We start from the raw sequence: 14341 nt of genomic DNA, 5'->3' as shown, positions 1-14341 counted from the left end.
TTGAACACTTGTGGGTTTTTTGTTCCCAATTGGATTTCTAATTAAAATTTTGGGTTCTCCCGGAGTGGTTAAACCACTTCTAAATTGGGTCCCGTCAGGATGTCGCCAGTAATATGTTGCTAACTTTTGGTTGGCTCTTAATTCGTAATTTGCTCTGTTTGTTTAACCTTTGCTCTAGAGTCGCCAGGTATCTTTATGATACTGCCACGAGGTTCAAGTTCAAGTAATGATCAATAACAACACACCAATTAGTAAGATTCAAATCAAAACACATTTATTATATACAGTAAATCACTACTCATGCATAATCTCTGCTTTCTAGACTATTCCTATCACTAAAAGGCCTATACTTAGCTTCGGAATTGGCCCACCAGGTCAGGGGAACAAATGGCCTTTCGTTCAGGTCCTGAGTCTGCAGATTTCAAAAGCTGGTATGGACTGGTAGCTCGGAGCGCCTATCTCGTAGCGAGCGTTGACTGGAGACTTACTTGGTTGATGCGGCAGCTTAGACAGGTCACTCTCACGGGTTGATTCAAGTTGCTGAGTGACCCTGCCAAAGAAGGCCCATTTGAACTTGGGGGCTTTACTTTATAGTCCCCAGGGGCTGCCCGCCCTTCGGGGCGAACCCCGTACCTGGTTCCAAATGATTGGACTGCGTCCCGATCACTTGGATCGATTTCTCCAATACTGGAGTTGTTCCCTGATCACTGGGCAGTCCCTAAATGTCCGTTGGCCTTCCTTTGTCTTGGCTCCTGCTGGCACTGAGGAGTCTGGCTTGGCTTTATTCGCCTTAAGTGTTGCAATTGTGCCCTGGAATCGCTCATTACTATGCAGGTGGCTGCTGGTTTCAGTGCTGTCTGGTTTTTGCAAGTTTCAATACACATGATTTCTGCACTTGCTCAATTTTGCCTGTGTTGGCTGAATTTCCCTTCAGTCTTTGCGGTTCTCCATTTTAAGTCGGGAAGTGGCCAACCCAGGTGGCTACAGTGCACATCTCCAAAAATCTGTCCTGGTCCACCCACGTCGACGCTACCACCAAGAAAGCACAACAGCGCCTATACTTCCTCAGGAAACTAAGGAAATTCAGCATGTCCACATTAACTCTTACCAACTTTTACAGATGCACCATAGAAAGCATCCTATCTGGCTGCATCACAGCCTGGTATGGCAACTGCTCGGCCCAGGACCGCAAGAAATCTCAGAGAGTCGTGAACACCGCCCAGTCCATCACACAAACCTGCCTCCCATCCATTGAGTCCATCTACACCTCCCGCTGCCTGGGGAAAGCGGGCAGCATAATCAAAGACCCCTCCCACCCGGCTTACTGACCCTTCCAACTTCTTCCATCGGGCAGGAGATACAAAAGCCTGAGATCACGCACGAACAGACTCAAAAACAGCTTCTTCCCCACTGTTACCAGACTCCTAAATTACCCTCTTATGGACTGACCTGATTAACACTACACCCTGTATGCTTCATCCGATGCCGGTGCTTATGTAGTTACATTGTATATGTTGTGTTGCCCTATTATGCATTTTCTTTTCTTCCCTTTTCTTCCCGTGTACTTAATGATCTGTTGAGCTGCTCGCAGAAAAATACTTTTCACTGTACCTCGGTACAAGTGACAATAAACAAATCCAATCCAAATGTATTAATGTGAGCCTTGCTGTGTGTTGTGAAGTCGGTACAGCACATCACCAGCACACAAAAGATGCCTTGATGCTGTTGTTGGTTTGCTGGTTAGGGGATACTTGCATTGGTGCCACTGCACTTTTCTACTTGCAGCTTGTTTGTAGGACAGATGTGTAACCAAAGTTACAGCTGAATCAGATGACAGGGAAAGATTTTGTTTCCGGATTGACACATCTTCATTTGTGCAGATTATATCTGACACCAACATATTAATTCTACAGAGGTGACTTGCAAAATTAAAATAGATACAAATACATTTGTCATTCAGCACTTTTACCATGCCTGATTGGCGGTAAGGTGGCACAGTGTTGGCACTGCTGCCTCACAGCACTAGGGACCCGCTGTCAATTCAGGCCTCAGGTGACTGTCTGTGCGGAGTCTGCACGTTCTCCCCGTGTGTGCGTGGGTTTCCTCCGGGTGCTCCGGTTTCCTCCCACATCCCAAAGATATGCAGGTTAGGTGCATTGGCCGTGATAAGTTGCCCCTCAGTGCAGGTTAGGTTACAGGGTGGGATGGATGGGGGAGTGGGAGTGGGTGGGATGCACTTTTAGAGGATCAGTACAGACTCAATGGGCCGAATAGGCTCCCTCTGCTCTGCAGCGATTCCATAGGGTTTGTATCTAATCTGCCAGGAGCTGGCACTCGCCCCCTGGCTGCTGACGCGTTCCCAGGGCTGGCCCCGCCCCCTGGCTGATGTCGCGTTTTCACCCCACCCCGACCCCGCCCACTCGCCGCAATGACGTATGTCCAGCACGGTCCCTGCCCACCGCGAGCTGTCTGTGACGTCGGCGGGGATGCGCAGTTGGGCAGTACGCAGGTTCCTGGAGCTTCGCTTGTGTTTGCGGCTGTCGGTTGTGGAAGATTCCGCTGGAGGAAGATATTTGCCTCAGAGAGCGGGTAGGTGCGGGCGCGTTCCCTCTCACAGCTGTCCGGCCTGGACTTCAATGGTGGATTAACCGATACGCGGAGTGAGTCGCTTTGCTTCACTCAGATTCGGGGATCGGGAGCAGCGCCCGGCTCGGGGAGTGAACGGCGGCTCCGTCTTGTTGCTCCCTGAACTGACGGTCAGGCCTCCGCCTGTCGGTGGCTAGGCGAGGCTGTCCCGGAGGCCAACCGCTCGCCATTCGGGGCCTGGAGCGGCCGGGAGGCGCAGTCGTCACGGCAACCAGCTCAGTCACGGGGTGTTGGGTATGGGCGGGGCCACCGCCCCCACCCTGGCCCCGCCCACCGCCCCCACCCTGGCCCCGCCCACCGCCCCCACCCTGGCCCCGCCCACCGGCCCCCACCCTGGCCCCGCCCACCGGCCCCCACCCTGGCCCCGCCCACCGGCCCCCACCCTGGCCCCGCCCACCGGCCCCCACCCTGGCCCCGCCCACCGGCCCCCACCCTGGCCCCGCCCACCGGCCCCCACCCTGGCCCCGCCCACCGGCCCCCACCCTGGCCCCGCCCACCGGCCCCCACCCTGGCTCCGCCCACCGCCCCCCACCCTGACACCGCCCCCCACCCTGACCCCACCCACCGCCCCCCACCCTGACCCCACCCACCGCCCCCCACCCTGACCCCACCCACTGCCCCCCACCCTGACCCCACCCACCGCCCCCCACCCTGACCCCACCCACCGCCCCCACCCTGACCCCACCCACCGCCCCCACCCTGACCCCGCCCACAGCCCCCCCAACCTGACCCCGCCCCCCCAACCTGACCCCGCCCCCCCAACCTGACCCCGCCCACCGCCCCACCCTGACCCCGCCCTCCACCCTGACACCGACCCCGCCCCTGACCCCGCCCACCGCCCCCCACCCTGACCCCGCCCACCGCCCCCCACCCTGACCCCGCCCACCGCCCCCCACCCTGACCCCGCCCACCGTCCCCACCCTGACCCCGCCCACCGCCCCCCACCCTGACCCCGCCCACCGCCCCCCACCCTGACCCCGCCCACCTCCCCCCACCCTGACCCCGCCCACCGCCCCCCACCCTGACCCCGCCCACCGCCCCCACCCTGACCCCGCCCACCGCCACCCACCCTGACCCCGCCCACCGCCCCACCCTGACCCCGCCCACCGCCCCCCACCCTGACCCCGCCCACCGCCCCCCACCCTGACCCCGCCCCCCACCCTGACCCCGCCCACCGCCATCCCCACCCTGACCCCGCCCACCGCCATCCCCACCCTGACCCCGCCCACCGCCATCCCCACCCTGACCCCGCCCACCGCCCCCCCACCCTGACCCCGCCCACCGCCCCCCACCCTGACCCCGCCCACCGCCCCCCACCCTGACCCCGCCCACCGCCCCCCACCCTGACCCCGCCCACCGCCCCCCACACTGACCCTGCCCACCGCCCCCCACCCTGACCCCGCCCACTAAGCACCACGCTCATCGCGCCCACAGTGCCCCACCCACAGTGCCCTGCTTGGATCCTGCCTACTGTGACCCACCCTGACCCTGCCAACTGCCCCCACCGTGATCCTGCCCACCATGCCCCGCTCTGATCCTGCCCACCGTTCTCTGCCACCATGCTTCGCCCTGATCACGTCCACTGCCCCCACCGTGACCCCACAATGATCCTGCTCACCGTGCCCTGCCCTCACCCAACACACCCTGCCCACTGTGCCCTGCCCTGATCCCACCCACCGTGCCCCACCCTGATCCCACCTACCGCACCCTGCCTTGATCCCGCCCACCCCAGCTTGACCCCAACGGACTACCCCATCCTCGGCAGGGCCCCCTGCCCTTCTCTCAGCGGGGACCCCCCGTCTCTCTCAGCGGGGAGCCCCCCAACACCTCTTTCTCAGCGGGGTCCCCCCTGCCCCATCTGCATGTTGTGGTGCTTTAAAATTTTGTACTCCAGAGAGATCTGAATGCTCCATTGTTGCATATATTTGTCGCTGGAATAGATGGATTTTTGGTTTTTCAGTGAATTGAGTGAACTTGGGGGCAGATCGGGAGCAGTTGTGGTTGAAGATCAGCTATGATCTTATTGAGTTGTTGAGTAGGCTTAGTGAGCCGTATGGCTTCTGCTCCAATTTTTATGTGTGTTCTTATTCGCTTGATTGCTTCATTCATTCATTTCCATCCACCCAGCGCAGGCTTTTGAAAGCATAAATATTTAAGGAGAAGTTACAAGTTATTGTCACAAATTGGTAAGGATAATTTGCTCTTGCAAGCATTTGAGATATCATTAACAAATCTGGATTTTCTCCCCTGCCATGTTTTATCAACACCAATTATCTGGTATTTTTGAGGTCAGTGTCAGCACTTATGATCGATGTTGTGCATCACAAAATGTTCATGGATTTCCTGTAACATTATTTACTGCATGACACCTTATAGTGACTGTTTCTCTCTCTCCACAGATGCTGCCTGACCTGCTGAGTATTTCTAGCATTTTCTGTTTTTGTTTCAGATTTCTAGCATCCGCAGTATTTTGTTTTTGCAAGGTGGACTATGTTCTTTTAAGGTCACAGAAGTGCACGTTACACACAGCACAAAAACAGGCTATTTGGCCCAAAAGATTATGTCAATGTTTTATGCTCCACACGAACCTCCTCCCAGCTTTCCTTTGACTCATCCTAATAACATTCCTCTGTTCCTTAACTAAACACGGAATTCGGGTGAATTTTGTTACAACTCACCACAGTGCAATTGCACTTTTGAAAAGAACCCCACTAAATTTGTATGTATTGTACTGTCGATGCACTTTGCTGCATGCCTTGTTCGTTCACCTTTGCTTGCTAAGTGCTATTTAATGCCTGTCATATCATGCATTCGGTTTCGGTGGTAATATTGTAAGTGAGAAGGGTACCCATTTACTTTGTCATATGCTAAAGTTATTACCGTACAATGGGGGTCTTTTCCATTTGTTTATCAAAGTTGATTCTTGCTTTGCACCTTTGATGATGGAGCTTATTTGCTACAGTCTGATAAACAATCTCCATGTCAAGTATTAATTGTGATGTTTGTGTTCAGTGTCTGTGTTTCTTGTTTTTAGAGCTTATTTGGGGGAAATGCAGGTGGTGACCACACACATGCAGCAAAGTACTGCAATCCCATATCATTGTTCTAAATTACAATACTTATTTGAGAATGCATCATTCATTTCCTATATCAGATTCATCACATACTTCACTATGTTGAAAGCAGCTATGTTGTTGTTTATCATGACTGCAATCTGGCAATGGACTTCAGATGCAAGGCTGCATGGTGTTTGCTGCTGATGGACTTTGCTGATAAATCTTATGATCAGCCAGGTATAGTGATTCAGCCCATCTAAGGGAAAGCAGCGTGTTGATCTGTGCATACTTTATAACTGGCAGCTATGTAATCACGATGACATTAGAATTGCTTTATTTTAAAGCAGGAATAAGTAATACAGAAAATCCCATGTATTAAAAAATTTTTTTTTTTTTTTTTTACAGTAGCCAATTATTTTTCTTTTCCAATTAAGGGGCAATTTAGCGTGGCCAATCCACCTAACCAGCACATCTTTGTGTTGTGGGGGTGAAACGCACGCAGACATGGGGAGAATGTGCAAACTCCACACGGGCAGTGACGCAGGGCCGGGATTCGGACCCCGGTCCTCAGCGCCACAGTCCCAGTGCTAATCACTGCGCCACATGCTGCCCCCAGAAAATCCCATGTATAAGACAATTCTACAGCATCTGAGATATGGACCGTGAATGTGTTGTCTGCTGGAAAACAAAAGTTAGAGAAATCTTTGGTTAAATCAGAGAAAAGTGGAGCTACAATAGTTTAAGCAATCCGTATATCTGCCTGTGTTACTTACAGCTACATGTTTTGTGTGGGAAGAAATACAATTCTCCATTCTTCACGGAACTTTGAAACTTTAAATGACATGTTGTTTTACAATGCATAGAAAGATGCCTGCTTTTTAAAGGAATGTTTAAGTTATAGCTTTCTGGTGGTAGTTGTATTTATTCTGCATGGTGCTGTGCACTCTGTGTATGATTGAATGTTTCAGATGTAGAAGCAGGAGTTTATATGGATTATCAGATAATACCTCACTGACACAAAGCATACCGCATGCAGATGCTGAAAACCTGAAAGAATCGCTAGGCTAGTATGAATCACAAAAGGTTAGTATACAGGTACAGCAAGTAATTAGGAAAGCTAATAGGATGTTATAATTTATTGTGAGGAGATTTGAATACAAATGTAGAAAGGATATGCTTCATTGTACAGGGCACAAGTGAGGCCGCATCTGGACTACCGTGTACATGTATTGGTCACCTTATTTAAGGAAGGAATAAATGCATGGAGGCAGTTTAGAGAAGATTTGCCAGTCTGCTACCTGGAATGGATGGGTTGTCTTATGAGGACAGGTTGGACAGGCTAGGCTTGTGTATGCTGGAGTTCAGAAGCGTAAGAGGCAACTTGGTTAAAACATTTAAGATCCTGCGGGGTTTTGACTGGGTGGATGTGGAGAGGAAGTTTCCTCTTGTGGGAGAATCTGTTAAAAAATTTGGATCATCCATTTAATAGGAAAATGAGGCACAAATCTTTCACTGAGGGCCGTGAGTCTTTGGAACTCTTTTCCTGAAAAGCTGGTGTAAGCAGAATCTTTGAATATTTTTAAGGTAGAGGTGGATAGATTCTTGGTAAGCAAGGGTATAAAAGGTTATTTGAGGTAGGCGGATGCAGATTTGTAAGAAAAGCAAAATGCTGGAAATACTCAGCAGGTCTGGCAGCATCTGTAAAGAGGGAGCGATCCAGCATTAACATTTCCGGCCAGTGACTTCTGTTTTGTCTTCACAGATGCTGCCTGACCTGCCTGTGAATAACTCAGTCGGACAGGTTTAGATTCATAAACAAAAAATTAAATATTTTTTCCCCTTGTCTGTTTCCCACCTGATTTTATTTTCTTGCATATTTCCTTGATGCATCAGATAGAATTGCAAAATTATGATCACGTTTCATATTCATCATTCGAATTATCATTTTACATCATCATGCATTTTGAAAAACATCTCAATAGTATAGTTATAGAACATTTTGAGGTATAATGCCTGAAGTGTTGGTGGTGATAGATCTGCCAGTGAAGGTGTTAGTGGTGTGAGATGAATGATTAATGTGCACATGTAAATGATTGCAGAGGTGATTTTGATCATTGCCTTATGGGTTTGGCACATCAATAAAGTGGTTTGTAAGGCATTGCACCTGAAACTTGTTTTATATTGTATCCTGGCAAATAAATAGTATTTTCCTTGGATAGATAGCAGTGTTCCCACATACATCATACTTTTGTGAATAAGGAAATATCAGCCCCTAAATGCCTTGGTTTTTAACTTTTTGTACTTGTTTTAAAATCCTTCAATGGTCTCATCCTGCTTTCCTATCTCCTCCAGCCCTGAAATCCTCAGATGCCTGCACTCTTCTTGAGCATCCCCACTTTGTTCCACCATGCGTGGATCCCACTTCTAATTGTTCTTCTTTAAGATGCCCTTTGAAACCTACCTCTTTGAATAAGCTTTTTATCAATCTTCCCATGTATTATGTGGCTTGGTGCCAGTTGTTGTTTAATCTTCCTGCAGTTTGGAATGTTTTACCATGTTAAAGGTGCTGTATAAGTGCTGTCAATGTGAAGGCTGGTCTTGGGTGTTCAGAAAGGTTTCTATTCTGATTAATGCATGGGTCTGTGGTTTTATCTAGGTCCTCAACCAGAAGGACAGTACTTGGGACCATCCACTAACCTTTTGAGGGATTACAATGAAAGCCTCAAGTGGTGGATGGGTGGGCTACCTGAAAAAACTGGATGCTAGTGCAGTATATGATCAGATTGTGTGCTAGTATCCAGGTATGACTTGATGCAATGCCCACCCTCCTTACATCCATATGAATGGTGTGTGCCAGGGGTGCTCTTTGAGAGGGTAGGTGCAGACTCTATGGCTTCCTTCTGCACTGTAGGGATTCTATGTGCTCGCTGACCTACTTTGGCCTCTTGGTCCAGCATTTTCTCTTTTAAAAAAAAATGTTACCTTTGTTTTCAGATGACCCTGTAGTCTTGCTCCTATCTTTGTAAATTCCATCAGCCCTATGACCTCTGCGTTCTTCCAGTTCTGATTTTGTGTGAATCTCTGTTTTCCATTGTTGTAACATTGGTGGCCATATCTTCAGTTGCATAGGGTCTAAGCTCTGGAGTTCCTTTCCTAAACCTTTTTTTGCCTCTCCCTCCTTTTAAGACACTGCTTAAACTTGCCTCCGACCTAGTTTTTGGTTACCTGTCCTATATCTCCTCCTGTTGCTGAGTGTTAAATTTGTTTGGTGCTCCAGTGCAGTGCCTTGGTATGTTTTACTATTATACAAGTGCAAGTTATTGTAAATTGGGGGATAGCTTTTTCCACTTATTTAGATTAAGCTAATTTAAATCTTTACCAAATATTTTTCCAGCATTACTTGGGGTTAATCAGGCGAAGTATTTCAATTCTGAATATTTGTTCAGTACGTCCCTTCAAGTTTGAATAGTGATAAACGTCTTCAAGAATTTTCTACTGTTTATATATGAATAATTGGGTATTTGATTTCAAAATATAAACATCACACTTATCTTCTCTCCTTCAGCTCCTATCATTAGTTGGCTTACTGTAGTCGTGTTCATTTTGCTTTCAAAGTTACTCCAGGACCATAGTGATTGTCAAATCTTCAAGAAATAATTTTGTTTCCCACCCACCATTCTTGTGTTCTTTATTTAAAAAACAATCAACAAATGCTTCTTGTCTATTCCAACTTTTTATACTAAAAATCTCAGTGATGACACCAGGTTTCCTGTGAGTGTTCTTCCTAAAATATATAGGGCTAATGTACACCCAAGCAGGGAGTTGGGGTATCAGTGTTAACATTTAATTTGAAACAGAGCATATGAAAATGCGGGACAAAGTAAAGGAACTTGTGAAAATGGAAAGCTTGTAAAATCTAAAAGTACATGCAAAATACATAGACTGAAGAGAAATCGCTAAGCTGAACAAGTTAAATTAACAGGTTTGGGCCAGATGGATGATCCTGCAACCATCAGGATCAAGTTGAGAAGCATCAAAATGTATTACTATCTTAATTAACAAATATCAAATGATAGTAAAGCTTGAGTTTTTTGCTTAGCCAGTAGTGTTTTGCATTGCACATTTTTCAGTTGTTGCTTGACAGTGACTTTGATTTGAAATGGAGATGTGGCATTTGAGGGTTTTTCCTATTGAACTTTGTAAACTTATTTCCAAAGTGCATTTTAATTTTTTTTATTCTGTACTATTTGGCTGGCAAACTGTTTTGAATTGACCAGCTATTAGTTACCTAATATTTGGCATGAATACTGCTGTCTAGTTTAACACTAACCTCTCATTCTATTGCTAACTGTAGTATCTTCTGATACATGTTTCAAGACCGTTTGCCACTTGCCTAAGTGCGGAAGTTTATATTTAAAGTGAGTTTTTCACTACACAAGCTTCAGGCTAAAATTCTTGGGAAAGAATGTGAAACCTTGCTTTAAGTGTGAAGATAACTTTCTTGGGTGACAAAACCATTTCCTTCCCGATAGCTGTGTATTACAAAGTGATAGAGTGACTTATCTTTTATGTGGGTGTAGAAAATGAACAGAAATAAGTGAATGCGGAGCTGTAGTTGAGAAAAACATGACAGAAATTTAAAAGTTTCTAAATCACGCATCTATAAAATTGGCTTACAAAATCTTGCTTAAATCCCAGTCTAAAGGCAGCATGGTGGCAGTGGTTAGCACTGCTGCCTCACGGCGCCAAGGACCAGGGTTTGATCCCGACCCTGGGTCACTGTCCGTGTGGAGTTTGCACATTCTGCCTGTGTCTGTATGGGTCTCACCCCCACAACCCAAATATGTTCAGGCTAGGTGGGGTTAGGTTGTTTTTGACTGGTGCAGACACAATGGGCCAAAGGGCTTTTTCTGTGCTGTATAGACCTCTATAACTCTAAGAAGAAAATATTGACAAAGGACAGTGGTTCCAGCACTGTTGGACACGCACACACATCCGATTACTCATTAACCTTTGATCTAAGAATGCTGACTTAATGGTCACCGTAACACACATCTATCATAAAGCCAACTGCATATGTTTAAGTCATACATGTGCTTGCATATGCATGTATTATTTTTAAGCATCAAATTATGAAAATCGTTTTTATTTAGTTTTGGATTCAATACACAAAATATTTATCTGCTTTACTGAATTAGATTGTCAATATTTGTTACTTTTTTTTAACGTTTGGTTATAGACCAAGTCTCATCAGCCCTTCACCATAGAACTTACAAGTACACCCCAGTGCCAAATTGAACAGTTTCCTTCCAATATACTTTCTAATCTTGTTCTGAAAGATTCCTTGCATCTATCCCAATTTAGGTTTGGAAGCATAACACATGAAATATTATAACAGGCTGCAGTGAAAATAATTTTAGCCGATCATTTTAATGATATGATGCTTTGTGGTGATGTTGCACTAGCCTTCAAAAAAAAAACAGTGACACCTATGTGATGAACTTGTTCTTAATTTGACTTCTGCCCTCTTCACTAAAGCTTTTCAGCTAGACGTTGAAGTACAAAATTAGAACTAACTGTGTGGTGCCCTACCTAGCTGAGCTTTGCATAGGTGTAGGCAGGCAGTTCTTCACATTTAAGTACATTTCTGATAACTCAAGTAAGTCATTGAAAAATTATCTTAAAATTTTGGTAATGAACTGCAAAATCTTAATTTGTCAAGAATTATTCAGCCTATGAATCTCGTGTTTGAAGCCTGCCCTTGATTCAAATTGGGGAATGGTACACCTTTTAGTTTTTATACTAAAGGCTTTAATGTCCAAACTATTTAATTTAAGCAGCAATGTAGGAAGTTATTTAAAGTGATCATTGATGCTGACATTGGCCGTAAAGGAAACCAAGAGGAAATATGATGTGGAAACAGTAGAACCTAATGTACATGAGGGAATTTTAAAGTATTTCTTTGTCTTTGGTATCATGGTACATATTATTCATTGTTAGCACGTTGATGACACTTTAAGTCAGTTGTAGATTAAATTTAAAAAAAAAAAAAAAAATTTAGAGTGCCCAATTATTTTTTCCCAATTAAGGGGCAATTTAGCGTGGCCAATTCACCTACCCTGCACAACTTTGGGTTATGAGGGTGAAACCCACGCAGAAACGGAGAGAATGTGCAAACTCACTCAGACAGTGATCTGGGGCCAGGTTTGAACTCAGATCCTTAGTGCCGAGGGGCAGCAGTGCTAACCACTGCGCCACCGTGCCGCCTCGTGTTGTAGATCTAAGTTGGTAATTCTAGAAAATTTAGATGAGTGGTGTCAGCATGTTTTTTATAAAGGTTAGTGATTTGTTAGTGGCATTAAGCTACAAATCCTATAATTTTTATATCTTTGACCATGTTTTGAAATTCCAATGTAAATTTAGAATCTGTTTTTGAGTGACAGATATTCGGTAGTGAAAAGGGGAAGCACTAATTAGGCCACAGTTGAAGTACTGCCTGCAGTTCTTGCCATATTACCGGGATGTGAGAGTACAGAGGAGATTTACGATGTTGCCAGGAATGGCGAATGTTAGCTATGAGTAAAGGTTGTATAGGCTGGAATTGTTTTCTTTTGAACAGAAAAGGATGAGGGAAAATTTAATTGAGGCATCCTGCCCTAGACAGTTGAAAGGAAGGACCTATTTCCTTGAGAGGTCAATAACTAGTGGACATAGATTTCAAGTAATTGACAGAAGGATTGGGACAGAGTTGAGGAAGTCTTTTCACTTGAGGTTCAGGGTCCAGAATTCACTGCCTAAAAGAGTAGCAGAGGCAGCAACCCTTAACACATTTGTAAAAACTTGAATATGCATTTGAGGGCAGCACGGTGGTGCAGTGTTTAGCTCTTCTGCCTCACGGCACCAAGGACCTGGGCTCGATTCCGGCCCAGAGTCACTGTCCGTGTAGAGCTTGCACGTTCTCCCTGTGTCTGCGTGGGTTTCACCCCCAAAGATGTGCAGGGTAAGATGGAATGGCCTTAATTGGAATTTTTTTTTTTTAATGTGCATTTGATGTACCATAACTTATAGGGCTAGGGACCAAGAGCTAGAAAGTGAATAATAATCAACTTTATTAGTGTCACAAGTAGGCTTACATTTAAAAAAATATTTTTATTAAGGCATTTATTATATAATATATATATATCACAACCAAAAAGCGAACAAACAGGAAATCTTATAACAAATGACCAACACCCCCCACCCCACCCTCCCTGCTATTACCCTCCACCCACTCAGCCTCCTTTTTGTTTAATCCCCCCTCCTCCGGTTGACTTAACTATCTTGGAAGAAATCAATAAATGGTTTCCATCTCCGGGCAAACCCCTCCACAGGCCCTCTCGAGGCAAACTTGATTTTTTACAACCTGAGGAATTCCACGGGGCCCCTTACCCACTGCCCTGGGCTCGGCGGCCCCGAGTCCCTCCATCCCAAAAAAATCCATCTCCGGGCTACCAATGACGCAACGGCCAAAACGTCGGCCTCTCTCACCCTCTGGACTCCCAGGTCTTCCGACACTTCAAAAATTGCCACTTCTGGACTCGAGACCACCTTCACCCTCAGAACCTCAGACATCACATCAGCAAAACCCTGCCGGAATCCCTCCAGCTTCAGACAGGCCCAAAATATGTGAACAGCCAAGTAGGCGTAAATTAACACTGAAGTGAAGTTACTGTGAAAATTCCCCAGTTGCCTGTTTGGGTACACCGAGAGAATTCGGAATGTCCAATTCACCTAACAAGCATGCCTTTCGGGACTTGTGGGAGGAAACCGGAGCACCCGGGAGAAACTCAGGCAGACACAGGGGGGGTGGGGGGGAACGTGCAGACTCCGCACAGACAATGACCTAAGCCGAGAATCGAACCCGGGTCCCTGGCGCTGTGAAGCAACAGTGCTAACCGCTGTGCTATCGTGCAGCTCATACTGGATAACTTTTTTCCGTCAGCCTAAACACAATGGGCCAAATGGCCTCCTGCGCAGTAAATTTTCCATGCTTCCAAAGCCAGTGAACAGTAGGAAGTAACGTTGTCTCTTGATGTAGATGTAGTCTCGCACTGTTAAACTATATACAGGCTGATTTGGAATCTTGCATGGGTCCCATTATCTTGCAACATTGACGTGTTTGAGTAATATTTAACCTTCTTTCCTGCAGTTACAGCATTTGTAAGGGGGTTTGTGTATCTTTCTTCACTTGCAATTGTCCAATAATTTCTGGCAGAATTTCACGGTAGATAATTAACTTTGCCTTCGTACCCCTGCACAGTTGAGATACTTAACGATGTTCCATGTAGTTTCTCTTAGCCCAGTTTGCACTGTTAGCAAGGTTCAAAATTAAACTTTGATCAGGTTATTCCAAAGTTTTAAATTGCGAATTCTGTAAATTCTCCTGTTTTCAGAAATACAATTATTTGAGAAGCAGGATGGCATTGAATGTTTTATTTTTTGCTTGAGTTACAATAAGGTAATTCATGCAGAGTGCTGTAATCACATTCTATTTTCTGTAAATATGAGAATTGAAAAGATTTTTTTCATGTGTACATAGATTGTGATTTGCACTTTAGTGCTGTATTCTTGTATTCCAACACAAGTGAAGCTAATGTTTT

At 46.2% G+C, this 14341-nt stretch overlaps 1 protein-coding gene across 3 annotated transcripts in view; it reads left to right on the top strand.

Moving 5' to 3' along the window:
* The first annotated feature begins 2437 nt into the window (after positions 1 to 2437).
* snrka (SNF related kinase a) overlaps positions 2438 to 14341 on the top strand; it is a 40805-nt gene continuing 28901 nt past the window's right edge. Inside the window, exon 1 of one of the 3 annotated variants that reach the window (XM_072466897.1) lies at positions 2438 to 2589. Coding sequence is in view for 1 of the 3 variants with exons in the window: in XM_072466899.1 (XP_072323000.1) it covers positions 2487 to 2589 (103 nt within the window). In the remaining 2 variants the exon portion in view is untranslated. Of the gene's footprint in view, positions 2661 to 14341 lie in introns of all 3 variants that reach the window. The other 2 variants (XM_072466899.1, XM_072466898.1) reach the window with 2 other exon arrangements.

Source organism: Scyliorhinus torazame, chromosome 11 (genome assembly GCF_047496885.1).
Source record: "Scyliorhinus torazame isolate Kashiwa2021f chromosome 11, sScyTor2.1, whole genome shotgun sequence".
NCBI classification, from domain to species: domain Eukaryota; kingdom Metazoa; phylum Chordata; class Chondrichthyes; order Carcharhiniformes; family Scyliorhinidae; genus Scyliorhinus; species Scyliorhinus torazame.
The sequence above is the reverse complement of the archived record's forward strand: the minus strand, read 5'-3'. Positions and strand labels throughout refer to the sequence as shown.